The following is a 14,616-nucleotide window of genomic DNA, read 5'->3' as shown; positions in this document are numbered from 1 at the left end:
TAGACTACTAATACAGTTTTTTAACACCGCGAGGACTAAGTCCCGGTCGATAGATAGCTTTTAATATACAATTTTTTGATATCAAAACGTGGCAAACGAGCAAGCGACCACCTGAATCCACCTAAATAGCGAAGTGACCGCTGCCCATAGATATCCGCAATTGCAGATGCGTTGCCTTCCATTAGACGACAGGGGAGGGGAAGTATAGAAAGATAATATGTTCTCTTCTACTTTGTGTAAATACGTTGCAATTATTTCTATTTAATAGAAAATATAAATACGGTTAAGCATAACACTATGGCGTGCTAATTGCTTTCATTAAAAATTATTTATTTTAAACTACACGCGACCGAACTTCCTGTAACATTGTAGTTTTTCATGTCTACATTTTAAATTAATTCCATTGTTTTTGTTTTAAATTAGTAATTTCATTAAGAGGAAAGATTTTATAGTTTATTTGTTTGTTACGAAACTACTGTATTGATTTTTAAAATTATGGTATAGGACATTATTATTAGATTTTTTAATTGTGCGTGGACGGATTCACGGTCATCTGCAAGTATCTTATAATTCCTATAAAGAAAAGTTCACTATATTAAAACAGCAAGTTTTTCTCGTCAAAAAATTAGTATTTATATGTTCCTCACTAATCATGATATAACATTTAGTAACATTATAAATACTTTAAGAGACAAATGTATACTCGATTCCTAAACACATTAAAGTATAAAATCTCTGCTTAAATCTTATCTACAATATTTTTAATCTGTATTTAATACTGGCAGATAAATCAGAATCTGTTAATCGATAACTAAGAAATGTCACATCACTATTACAAGATAACGAACATGCGTTCGCTCCCGAAAACAGTTCTCTGGTCATTCATCCCGATACCATATGGACGAACACGGAGAGTGTCACATGTACTAAGTAAAGAATAGAAGGGACATTTTAAATAATTCCTACTTTAAAAATCTACTTAATTTCCTCACGAAAAATTGTAGTACAATATTTTTTTTCCAATAAAATAATTTAATTCAAAAGTAGTAACTACCAAGTGAACTAAAATAAATGAAAGCGTTTGTGCTTGAAGTGTTAAGTGTGTTTAACAATTTTACTAATACATATTATAAATACGAAGGTTTAGATGTATCGATGGACGTTTGTTAAAAGATATCTCCAAAACGGCTCAACGGATAACGAATAATTTGGCATGGATGTAGAACATACTCTTGAAGTACACATAGGCTACTAATTAAGTTTGTCTTTTCGTCGCGGACAGAGTCGCGGGCGACGGCTAGTAGTTATAATAAATATTAACTATCTAAGCTTTACATAATCAATATTCCATTATATTCAAACATAAGGAGTAATCATTATTAATTGGCTAAAATGTAAGCATTTTATTTTACCACATAAAGTACTGAAAACTTAATTTTCAATTTTATTTCAAATCACATTCAACGAAGTCTAACGAATCAATAACAAGGGAGACATTTAAATCTCGATTCTTGCAGTTTAACGAATTAAGCTTGTAGAAATAACTCGTTGTGATTGTACCGGATACGGTCAGTTCTAACTGTTGTTAACTCTGCGGATGCCACCAATTGATCAATTAAACAGAAGATGGCTGCACATAAGGGACAAAATGTTCCATATATTTTGAAGTTGGAATTTTTTAACGCGTATGTTATAATGAGTTTTCATTGTAAAAAAAAATATAAATACATATTATCATACCTCAAAACTCTCACATCCTTCCCTGTGATAAAAAAAATATATATTTTTAGTACAAATATTACGAGTGAATTTCATTGTTAACAGTTTAACAGTAAGTATTGTTATCTCCGTTTAGTCAAGGAGAATATAGAAGATAACAATCTATATATATAAAAGAAAGTCGTGTTAGTTACACTACTTATAACTCAAGATCGGTCGAACTGATTTAGCTGAAAATTGATGGGGAGGTAGCTTAGAACTAAGAGACGGACATAGGAACTTTTTAATCTTGTGTGCATTTTTTTATTCCGCGCGGACGGAGTCGCGGGTAAAAGCTAGTATTATATAGATCCACGGATGACAAAGTGATTGCAATATGTCATTACAGTCGAAACGCACCTTAAGAACAACTACAACCAATATGTGATGACGTAAATAATTATATATCCAGACCATCTTAATTCATTACTGTGTTGTAACTAGTAACCAATCTTACTAATATTATAAATGCGAATGTTTAGATGGATGTTTGTTTTAAGGTATCTCTGGATCGGCTAAACGGATCTTGATGAAATTTGCCACAGATTTAGAACATAGTCTGAAAATACACATAGGCTACTTATTAAGTTTTTTTTTAATTCAACGCGGACGGACTCGCGGGCGACAGCTAGTGTTAAAGGCCGGCAACGCATCTTCGATTCCTCTGGTATTGTAGATGTCCATGGGCGTCGATGAACACCTTGGTGTTCTCGCTACTCGTTTGCCCCCTACTCTTATAAAAAAAAATATCGTTCATGAACGATATATAAAAACTTTTATATATCGTTCATGAATGAAGGAAATTTAATTATACCATTAATCCTGAATAAGGAATTAGATTAAGTATTCGTATTTCTGCGTAAAATAATGTAATTTTGGTAAAAATGTAACTGTGAAATTCACCTATCACTTTATATGCATATTGCTGTCTCTATTTCTTCAAATAGCATGAAAATATTTATAGGTATGTCGACGGTAAAATAATAAGGAATAGAACTATTTATCTTCTAAACGTATTTATAAATAGGAATCTTATCTATTTAATAAGTTACTTTATAAATTGTCAGAATTGTTATTATATTCAAAATAGTATATCTTGATTCATTTGAACGACTAATTTATGTAAACAGTGAGCCTAACACAAATATTTGTGACAATATCTCGACGTATCTTCATCGTCAATTATGTTAAAATTAGTATGAGTAGTGATGATTTTTGGTGTACTTTACGCCCGATAGGGGGCGCTGCACAAATTTTGTTCATAACGATACGATAGCGATTGTCACAAATATATGTGCTAGATCAGTGATTGTCAAACTTATTTCTTTCACCGCTCCCTTTGAAAATCAATTATATTTCAGAGGGCCCCTAATTTTTATTCAGCCCTAAAACTTAAAAACCACAATTTCATTACTTTAATTAATTTCAATGCCCCCATTTTTTGGGGCTTTTATCGCCCCCTCCTAGATTTCAAAGGCCTCCAAGGGGGCGTTATCGCCCTCTTTGGGAAACACTATGCTAAACCCATAGAACATCAAAGTACAAAATATGATGTACCATAAATATAGTTATCAAAGGTGTTTTAACGAAATGATTTAGGAATTTACGACTATTAGAGCCCAATTACATTAGTCGATTACTCTGTCGTTGTACAGCATGCGGAGAATCCCTGTATACGGACCAAAGACCAATAAAAACGTTTTCGCATGTGTACCTACGTATGAAAATATCTCGCACCATGCATGCAGGCGCTAACATGATGAAACTGCGCCTTAAATTTGAAATGTTTATTTTGTCTATGGGGAAGATATTAAGGCATTGTTTTGAACAGCCGGTTAAATAGTTAACTTCTTATGGAAGTTGCTTTAAAATCGATTGTGGAAATACCGTAAATAAATTGACGAGTTTGTTATATAAAAAAATAGTAATAACAAGATAAGTGGAACGAAAACAAAGTAATAAATAGCAGAAAATATCGTAATTATATAAAACATGAATGGAATAAAACTAGAGACCGTCTTTCATTTATTCAACTGATAGTGTTGTCCTATAGACGTAAACTTATAAATTGTCTATCGTATTTTTCAATGCATAACTTACCGTTGGTTTCTGAGACCAAAATCTCCGGTTTTTTATCACTGTTTTGTCACAGATTATGACAAGGATGACGATGTTTTACAATAAAATACAATACAATGTTTCATACAGAGATTATGGCCTCGGACACCAATGGTTAGAAAATTGTATACGCTGATATATTTTATATCTTTTACTGTACTTACTTACACTTTTGCTGCATATTTTAATCATCGAAAAGCGTGTCCCGATTTTACATCCAACTTGTGTGAAACTATCACTGAACTCTAAATACGGACTGGCTATAAGACGTAGTATTTTGTGTCTATATGATTTCTGCCATTTTGACGCTGATGGTAGCGGTTTGTAGCGTTGGTGTGGATTCGAACTAAGAATATAGATAAAATAAACTGTCCACGTGACAACAAGCGCGTTTAAATCGGAACGAAGTAAATGCTGTCATTTTCAAGCAATCGCCTATCCATTTATAGAGATCAGTGATCTATAGGTATATATGTATGTATATAGTTATTATATCAATAAAAAGAAGACAAGAAGAAAGAAAGAAGAAGAAAGAAGAGAACTAAATCTTATTTCTAAGTACTAGTGCCGCAGGAGTGATTTACACATCTCCTGCTGCTTAAGTGCTTATCAATGAGGATTTAGTGGTTCTACTGCTAGAAGAATGAAGAACAGAAGAGAAGCTAACCTTAATCAGTATAATTTATGTATTACAATATTGCCATCCCTTACATTCTCTTTGAGTAAAACAGAGATAGCAGTGTTCGTAAATGTGACATGTGTTTAAACCCTAAGAAAGAACATACCATAATATTTTTTCGTACTAGCGATTCATAAGAACTCAGCGCATATACGATTCACTGTTTTCCTCGACGCAATCTGCGCGGAGTTGAAAAAAAAAACTAAATCAGTAGCCTATACGTTCCTCCAGACTATATGTTGTACATCTATGCCAAATTTCAGCCAGAATCATTGAGTAATTCTGGAGATACTTTAAAAAACAACCATCCATCCATATAAATTTTTGTATTTGTGATAACAGTAAGATTTGTGTTATGTAGTAATATTTTTTCCATGTAGAAAATTTAAGGATACAAAGCTACAAGACAATTTTATATGAGTTTACATTGTTTATGTTAATGTATTTATCATTACCACTTGATAAAGGGTCATTACCGCTCTGTTTAAATACTTGCAAAGTTTAAACTTGATATCGCTATAAATAACTTTGAAATAAATTACTAATCTTAGGCCCTTCGTACACAAGGCAACGTTAATCTTCAAAAATCGGAAACAAAAAATGTCACACAACGCGCGTCGGCGAAATTTCTATCCGTCATCGCCAAAAACCGTCGCTCGCTACAAAGCAAGATCGTCGTGAGAAAAGTCGTTGCGATTTTTAAAATGGCGGAATAAATCAGTCAATCAAATACAGTTGACAAGTAGTTGCTATGCCTGTACTAATCGAATAGACGACTCGCGTCGACGTATCCAGAGAGCGAGCGACTTCGCCATTCAAGGATACAATATAAAATTCGAATATTTATGTTGCCTTGTGTACGAAAGGGCTAAATAAAGTTACTATGAAAGTGAAAGATTTTTTTACGTTCTTTCAGGTGGTTATAACGCATTTTTTTTATAGATGCTCCAACATTCAACATCATCTCCATGTCATTATTCCGCTCAAATTAGGGTCGGCATTTTCAACAACACGACAAATATAAATCATTGTAAATTGATGCAATTTTACCATTGTGACAATTGTTGAGTTCAATTTTTCAATAATCTATGCAACAAACCAAATGCAATGCAATATGTATACAGACTTCGCATAAATTGATACTAAAGGGTGTCACTTATTAGTGGCCTGAACTATTACATTTAGATTAATTGTATAACAAATTGAAAAATTGCATCCAACATCTCGTAACAATATTCTCATCATTATATTGCTCGATATCTATTCATGACAATATCCGTTGCATAGACAATTTTACAACGAAGCATCACGACCAGATAATACGACGTGCGAAGTGTAACAATACGGTATCAATTTATATGAACACTAAAAGCGCGGGAGGTCAAGTTACAATTGTCACGTAGCCCGTATAGACCACTTAACTCAATAAAACTCCCCTACCCATTAAATTTAATAGTCTATGAAAAGAGAAGTCGAGCGCGCGGCAAAATGCTTCTTCCTGTGAGCTAACGGAAGACGCCGATTGGCTCAATTGCGAGTCCCATTCACCAATCATCGCTCAGAACTCACTATTTGATCAACCTACTCTCAACAATTTAGTTGTTCGAATTTTAAATCTTGAGAACTCGTTTTATTCGTTTATTTTTAAAACTGTTAGCATCATTTACCTAACTATGGTACATTTTACAAAATATGATCTTTATTTTATTTTGAATACTAACAGTCAAAACAATTTAATTACACCTAAAAAAATCATAAAACAACTATCTTTTAGTCTTTCAAAAAATAGAAACATATTTAGTTTTCTAATAAAGAAAGAAGTTTTATTTTAAAACAAACGTAAAACAAAGAATTTACTTACCCTTAAGCACAATAATCCATGACTAGCCTATTTAAGACACAATTGAGAAATATTCTAAATACCTTCCACGAGATTAATTATTTTCCTAAACCTTTTCCAAGAGTCTTGAACATTTAATGAGAAAAAATTGCTGTTTAAAAATATGCAGGCGCTTTCATCATATTTAGATACAGAAAAACTTTTTATTTACATATTAATGCAATATCCTTTGTATTTTTTCTTCTTAATTTGCTACGTCTTTATATTTATTTTTCTACGTCATATATTTCTATTTTTTTTTCAATCGTATCTGCTGTTAAGTCTATATTTACACTAATATTTTTTTTTTATAGGAGAAGTGGGCCTAACTAGCAGAGGTTCGACTAATATAAAAAAAAAACACAAAACAGTTTTTATCATTGTATTTATTTTCAAATTGTTACAAGCAACAAATTTGTACACATTTGACGTCCAAAATAAGCTTGTACTATAAAAAATGGTGTATAATTTATATTTATAATATATACAAGATTATCTTTCTGTTACAGTAAATCTCCACTGTGGTAACACTACTACTACAATATTACTATCCTTCTTATTTTACTTAAAAGAAACAGACAGTAATAGTGTTCGTAAAGAAGTGTTACGCCATTTGTAATTCACAGCTAGAACTTTGCGACTTTGGTGACGAGAACGCCGATGTTTTCTATCTCACTGCAGATAACATCACCGGGCTTGAGGTATTCTGGGGGGTTGCGATACATTCCCACCCCCCCGGGGGTGCCTGTTAATATTATGTCCCCGGGAAGAAGAGTCATTACACTGTAAAGGAACGTTATAACATTTAAGGAAGCCAATAAGAGAGAAAAATCGTCGAAGGACCAACAAAATTTCATTCAAGTCAATAAATTCTTTTTAAATTTCGTTTGTGATTAACAATTAATGATGTAAATAAAATTATAAGACCAATGATTTGCGTTTTTTTTTTATATTCTTTTAGGTAAATTAGCTGACATGAAAGCAGTTCCTGTCGTCAAATTTGACAACTGTGAGCTGTTATAATTTAGTTAGACTTATGCCCACCGATTCAAATAGCCGATAGCATTCAGATAGCAAATAAATAATTTGGACACAATCCTATACCTTTATGGAAGAAGGAGACGGTAGATGAAAAACATCGAGACTTTTAGCGATTGAAAACTGAACTTTGTGACGAGAGTGTTACAACACAATTTTGCGAGAACTAACCATGTTAGTCTTTCTATGATATCAGGTATCTTGTGTATCAGCTGGTCAGTTTTGCTGCACTGCTTCTGCACGCCGTTGACGCTGCATCGTATGGTGAGGTTCTCCGGATCTCCAATTGAACCTTGAGTTGTGATGCACGGCCCAATCGGACAGAACGTGTCCATAGACTGTCATAGATTAAAGATGATACGTCACAGATTGTCATAGAGTAGATATAGATCTTATAAACTATGCTATGTGATGCAGAGCTGTAAAAGGTCAATGCAGTAATCGTTGGTTTCTGAAATCAAAATGTTGCCTAATATCATCACGCCTTTCATTATTTTTGACAAAACAGAGATAATATGTTTTATACGGAAAGGTCTCAGAAACCAACGAAAAGTGCTGCAGTATGTTAATTATGATTAAAAATACTTCATACTTCTATAAAATAATATGTAAGAGCTTGAATCTTCTTAAGATCAATTTTAACAAGTTAAAAACCAAAAATCAAAAATTCCTCTTGCTAAAAATGTAACTAGTAAAGATATTTTCTTTTACAGATTGGTGATCTGTGACAAGAGATTTGACTGGATCGTCACTGTTGTTTGATATATGGATAAATTGTATGGAATATTTCAAAGATGTCACAAAACACTAAAAACTGCATTATAAGACAAGTTATTCGATAAGAATATGTAATATCTTGTGCGCACACTTGAGATATATTGAACTCAAAGATAAGATTTGGGAATGTTACATGACTATGTTGTGATCATGGTCGTTATACGTGATTTTATTTGTTGCTATATTTAAATCTACTAACGAAAAATTTTTACGAGTAAAAAAAATTACTATTTGAATTTTTTGATCCATTGCAATATTAAGTCCTTCTGTAATAGTACCTCAATTATTGTAAAAAGGTATGCCTTTCGAATGTATTTAGAACCTATAACCGTGATTCAACATTACTGAAAGGTACATACGATACAAAACTTAGACTCTACATACATAAGATAAACTCTACAAACCTTGCCCAATAGAAACTGTCCACCATTCTTGGCTTTCTGCCAGTCCCTTGCGCTGATGTCCTGTGCTACTGTATAACCTAATACATAGTCATACGCCTCCTCAGCTCTCACGTTAGTCGCAGTCTTGCCTATAACAACTGCTAATTCTACTTCCCAATCCACCTGCTGTAAATATATAAAAATTAAATAAAGTTAATATGAATGAGTTCAGAAGTTTACCATGAAGTTTGCTAGCGTGATGGTGTCGCAAAATATAAAACAAAAAAAAACTTGAGAGGTGTCAAGGGACACCCGGATGGAACGAAGTTCCTTTCAATTAATTAGTGAAGGAACCAATGTTTATTCTATGCATAAAAAACTTAAGTCTTCACAAGAAGTACATTTTATTTCTATGAATTTTCGTTATATATTATCACGTCGTTGCCATGGTGATATAGCAAAGTGTCGTGACAACTTTTCGTAAGAATTTTTTCCGTCTAGCCCCCTTTCACAACGCGCGATAAGGAACTTCGTTCCAATAATAGAATACCGCCATTGAAAGATTTTTTTTTTGTTTCTATGGGAAATGTTGTAAATTTATCCAGTCACAAAGTGTGATTGTGGAATCAAAAAAGAACTAAATAATAAAATGTGAGGAAAAATAATTTCCAAAAGTATTTCGACTTATACATATTTTGTCGCAAAAGGTGAGATTTTTTTACAGTTTTTAGATTTACATTTGAAACCGTGTAAATAAGAAGAACACAAGGGCAAGATGATACTTATTCTAAACGAGCTGTCCCCCGCTACTCCGTCTGCGCGGTATTAAAAAACGTAATAAGTTGCTTTCGTTTTCTTACAAGCTATATATTATCCAAAATGTTCTATGTCTATGCCAAAATTCATCAAGATCCATTGAGCCCTTCCGGAGATATCTTCAAACAAACATCCATCCATCTAAACATCTACGAGGATATAAACTTTCGCATCTATATATATAAAAGAAAGTCGTGTTAGTTACACTTTTTATAACTCAAGATCGGTCGAACTGATTTAGCTGAAAATTGATGGGGAGGTAGCTTAGTACTAGGAGACGGACATAGGAACTTTTTTATCTTGTGTGCATTTTTTTTAATTCCGCGCCGACGGAGTTGCGGTTAAAAGCTAGTTTATAATATTAGTAAGAAGTAGATGTGGCGACTAAAATGACTTAAATTATTCTTATAAAAGCTTAACATTATATGGCCAGTATCCTGTCCATTTATGATGTAAATTATTTCATCTGTCGCCCACCTACGCCCATTACGAGCTGCCAGCTTAATTTGCTCCAATAATTGACCCCAATTTGTCTGCTACTGAGGTCACATCGCTCCGTGATTCACGGGACATTTTCATTGCGATTACGTATTTAGTCTACGCCTTAAAAATAATTAGTAATTAAAAAAAAGAAACGAAAAACGACAAACTGTTGTGATGTTTCATTTTTTTAATAATAGATGGCATTAATTTTTTAACTTTCAAGTGAGAAGTGAAAAGATCAGTATTTTTATTTTATTTCTCAGTAGAAACATCCTATTTGTATATATATTTATTTTATTTCACAAAGCAAATGCAGCTTAATTTTAAGAACTGAATGGCTTAGGTATATTTTTGAATTGTTTTTTTTTTAATAAATAAAAAAGATTAAATCATTTGTTTGATTGAATATCCCATTGAAAAAATAGTCCCACATTGACTTTGACATTGACAAATGACCACATTGACATTGACAATAACGTAGATTAATAAAACATTGACAATTTTACCATTATTTTTTAAACTACTTCTCGTAACATCGGTTCACAAAACTACAACTAAAATAACCACATTGCAAAGACTGGCAGATTGAAGTTATAAGATAGCCTTTCAATAATATTGCATTTGTATCGTGTATAAAGTTGTCATATAACATCTAATCAATATGTCGTTTTGACCGATGTTATCTCAACACATTCAGTTCTACTAACTCGTCTAGCAAAGGATTAGCCATTAACCGCATGAAGCTCGAAACAGGAAGGTTTCCAAATAAAAAATGTGAGCCGCCATGGGACGCCTGGCAGATGTGAAACATCGTGTGTGTACAAGTAATATGCATAAAATATTAAATATTATAATTAAATAAATAAATAATAATAATAAATAAATATTATTAATAAAAAAATAAAAATAAAAGTGGAATAATAAATATTATTAATAAAATAAAAAATATATATGTATACCTCAGTACAGCGTGGCGACCCGTCGCCACGGCAAGCGTCGCCACGCCAACAATTCGGTTTACAAGTGAGCCTATAGATGTTTCACATCAAAAATCACGAACTATTAAAAATAGGGACGGGGGCTCTAAAATAAGATATCACATGTATTAATTTTCTGCCTAATAACGAGAATTTAATTAATAAAATAATATTTTGGAAATTTTATTATTATTATGATTAAAAAGGAGGTGATTTTGGATGACGGCAGATAGATTGATTTTTAGGACGGAAACCTGGTGTGCCGACTCTACGTAAGTGGGACAAGGGATATGACGACTAAAGAAATAAACGTAATTTTGGGTTTAGGGGATAGGGGTAGTCTAAAACCTCACCACAGTGGTTATTCAAAATTTGCTAAAAATATCACGTGACTAATAGACAACCATCAAGTCGAAAAGAGACCACTGAAATATACGCAGCACACTAGAATACATAGTATAAAACAAAAACACAGAAAATGTTAAGCATTTTGTACTATATAATAAAAAATGTACCTTAGCACAATTACGAAGACGGACTGCAGCACCTGGTCCGATAATCGTACTCGAGAATTTACTGAAGATGATTGGCACTTCAGGCGGGGTCAGGTTCTGCTCCGCACAATGATCTCTGTAGTTTAGACCGACGCAGAGAATTTTGTCCATACCATGTATGGGAGCGACTAAGTTCACAGCATTCAAAGGTATCGGATCAGGATTCGTACATACTACCCTTGAATAAAAGTTATGTTGTGAATGGATTAGTTGGATATAAATGTACAAAACAGATTTTTTTTTTCTCAATTTTGCTTATCCATAATTCTCTTTGCCTCAATATTCCCATTTTGATTTTTGTCCATTCAAAATGAATAGAACATTTAATATGTACATATCTAAAATATTTAAGTTATAACATATTACGATTACGAGATAAGTTGAACCACTTTTTTCAGTTTATTTAATGATAATTTTTAACTGACACAAAAGTAATAATGACATTACTGCACAACAAACTATAGAACATTGATTTTTTAAAAGCAGGTAAACAAGCATCCGGAACAATAAGGTGAGTAATGTTAAAAAAAATTGTGCACAAGTCCAATAATCTGTTTTAACAAACATCCAACAATGTTTATAAAAGGTTCAATCTCAAGGACTTGGGTTAATATAAATAATGATAAAGTAGATAATATCAATGATGTTTTACAGCATACATTTATAAAATTATATTTTATTCTTGTTCTAGTTTTACAACCCTTTGTGGGCCTTGACTATGGGGCAGTAACTTCTGTTTTTCACAAAATATACTCTAGATATGGGAAAATTAATTCATTTACATGCAAACTAAATATTGCCTGATGGGCTGACTCGAGCAGTAAAATGTCACTACCTAACAGAAGACATCCTCACCTTCATCATCACAAAATAAATTATTCCAGATTATTCTGTTAGTAAAAAAGTAACAAAAAAACTTTTTACTCAGTAAGAAGAAAAAAAGTTTTGACAATTTTGGTGATACAAGTTTGAGAAAAAATTAATTAATATATAAATAAAAAAAACTTACTTTCGCACTTTGTCGAGAGAATCAGTTCTTAAAATATCGAGAAGTGAATACGGTATTGAAGGATCGGCTTTATTAACTTCAACAAGATTATCATTTATTAAATATCCGACATAAATATCGCAAGGGCAATCTTTGTAACTAAATTGCACGAGTTTCATGTTTTTAGTTGTTCCGACGGAAAAGTGTCTATTTACTTTAAATGCCGAAGATTTATTGATGTAATTCTTTAAAGGAAACTGACTTTTTATTGACGTTATCGCACGTTTTAAGATAGAAGTCATGTTGATACGTCAGCGTTCAACAAGTATTTCAATAAATTTTCGAGCAGTATCAAAACAAAACAACACAGAGGTTACGCAACAATTTATTTTTCTTTATTTCATTTTATGTAAGGAATGTGTTTTGATTGTACTTTTCGGTAATGTGTAATTTCGTTAAAATCACATAAAATTCACGTCAGTTATCAATTGAATTTTCCTTTATTACTTTTCCTTGTAGGAATCTTGCCAAATTTTGCTCATTTATGACAATGATAATGTTTACATCCATTGTAAATTTCTCGGAATAATTACTAGGTAGGTTAAAAATTTAATCGAATATAATAAAAATAAAGTCATTTCATTATCCAGTCAAGAAATGTTATTTATAATCACAAATTGAAAAAGTCTACGTTAACTTCTCAGCGAAGATAAATCATGTAAATGTCTTTTTTTGCGCAAAATTTTATAGGTATGGTAACACCCAAACTATCGTATGACATATTACATTTCGTTTAGAAACTAAAACTAATCAAAATGTAGTAGTTATAAAAGTTTTAAAACTTGTATTTGTGTGTGTGTTTCATTGTAAAATACAGTTTATTCAGTAATAAAAAAAAAACCTGCACATGAAGCACTTTTATCATAAAAATTTCATTTAATTTACAATGGATACCATACCACAATTATAAAGAGAAAGCATATCATATCAACATGTTACATATTCAGATGAACAAAATTTAACAAAGTGTGGCCAAAACTGCAAACATTAGTCTTTCTCACTATGTTACATATGACCAACTGACATGTGGTAAATAAAACAAAACTCCTTTAAAAATCGTGAAAAAAAAAATAACTTCAAATCTATTGCTGGGTATAAATACCTATAATATAGACTTAGGGAATGGAACAGTGAAAAGTAAATCAATATGGATTTAATAAAATAAAATGTAGACTATAAAGTTTATTTTTAATGAGAGAATATCAAGACTACAAAAGATATTTATCCTTATTACTCAAACATTAGCATCTAGGCTTCTTTCTAGTTATAAAAAATTCTTCTCTTGTGTGGTAAGGTGCATAAGGATCATCAACATAATATTTAGGTCTCTTCCAAAACTTAGTCACCATTTTGTCAAGTAAAGTACTTTGTGTGGAATTACAGAAGACATGCTGTCTTAATCTTCTTTTCTGTGGCTGTGATTTTTTCCATAATTTTTTGTGTCTACCAATTTTTGTTCTAATCCAACCGCCCCAATGGAGTCTAAAGAATCTTTTGACTGCTGCTTTCACAGTTTTTCTTTTACCTTTATTAAGACTAAATTTAGTCACAGTTCTAACTTGCACTTGATTTAAATTACAAGATAAATCTAATATCGTTTTGTTGTCGACTAAACCTTCCTTGATTGCTGGGACAGTTGGAATAAAATGGTTCTGTATATTAAAAGCTGAAAAATTCCTTACATCTTGACGAACGATTTTACCAGCATTCGGGTAAGTGAGACGTAGGGGGAGTGCTCGAAATGCTGGAAGATATTAGTTTAGAGGTTATAAATTATTTTAAAAATTAAAAGTTCAATTATTGTTACCATATTTACCAGAAAATGCACAACGTAACATCATTTAGTCCAATATATCAATGGTTTGTAAGAAATATTGGTTTTACATAATTCCCAATCCAAAGCAAAAACAAATCTCTTTGAATAAAAATGTCAAATGTCAAAGATGTGTTATAGGCTATGAAAGATCAGGGTCGTAGAGTACAAGAAAAAAAAATCCTATTTAAAAAAAAATAAACAATTTAGTAACAAGACTTTTTTTTTAAATTAATGTTATAGTAAAGACATTTAAATCCTAGTATTTTAATAGTTATAATCTTTGATTTGTT

The 14,616-nt window shown here is 31.9% G+C and overlaps 2 protein-coding genes across 2 annotated transcripts; both read right to left on the bottom strand.

Annotated features, from left to right (window-relative positions):
* Positions 1-6,881: 6,881 nt before the first annotated feature.
* LOC106717350 (fumarylacetoacetate hydrolase domain-containing protein 2) lies at positions 6,882-12,904 on the bottom strand. The gene is made up of 5 exons (XM_045683978.1): positions 12,472-12,904; positions 11,424-11,640; positions 8,654-8,818; positions 7,644-7,810; positions 6,882-7,217 (listed from the first exon to the last, which is right to left on the bottom strand). The coding sequence occupies exons 1-5, from the start codon at positions 12,750-12,752 to the stop codon at positions 7,061-7,063; spliced, it is 987 nt and encodes a 328-aa protein (XP_045539934.1). The 5' UTR covers positions 12,753-12,904; the 3' UTR covers positions 6,882-7,060.
* Positions 12,905-13,735: 831 nt separating this feature from the next.
* On the bottom strand, positions 13,736-14,436 carry LOC106717357 (39S ribosomal protein L35, mitochondrial). The gene is made up of 2 exons (XM_014511212.2): positions 14,327-14,436; positions 13,736-14,254 (listed from the first exon to the last, which is right to left on the bottom strand). Exons 1-2 carry the CDS (start codon positions 14,349-14,351, stop codon positions 13,752-13,754), a joined length of 528 nt encoding a protein of 175 aa, XP_014366698.1. The 5' UTR covers positions 14,352-14,436; the 3' UTR covers positions 13,736-13,751.
* Positions 14,437-14,616: the final 180 nt, after the last annotated feature.

Source organism: Papilio machaon, chromosome 24 (assembly GCF_912999745.1).
Source record: "Papilio machaon chromosome 24, ilPapMach1.1, whole genome shotgun sequence".
NCBI lineage: Eukaryota > Metazoa > Arthropoda > Insecta > Lepidoptera > Papilionidae > Papilio > Papilio machaon.
The sequence above is the reverse complement of the archived record's forward strand: the minus strand, read 5'-3'. Positions and strand labels throughout refer to the sequence as shown.

What these genes read in the sequence shown, in the direction of transcription:
- LOC106717350 (XM_045683978.1), bottom strand. Translation starts at nt 12,752, where the DNA reads ATGACTTCTATCTTAAAACGTGCGATAACGTCAATAAAAAGTCAGTTT. An exon ending in GTCTTCGTAATTGTGCTAAG is followed by an intron (nt 8,819 to 11,423) that starts GTACATTTTTTA and finishes ATATATTTACAG; the next exon opens with CAGGTGGATTGGGAAGTAGA. An exon ending in ATCATAGAAAGACTAACATG is followed by an intron (nt 7,218 to 7,643) that starts GTTAGTTCTCGC and finishes GTTCCTTTACAG; the next exon opens with TGTAATGACTCTTCTTCCCG.
- LOC106717357 (XM_014511212.2), bottom strand. Translation starts at nt 14,351, where the DNA reads ATGATGTTACGTTGTGCATTTTCTG. An exon ending in GTTACGTTGTGCATTTTCTG is followed by an intron (nt 14,255 to 14,326) that starts GTAAATATGGTA and finishes AATATCTTCCAG; the next exon opens with CATTTCGAGCACTCCCCCTA.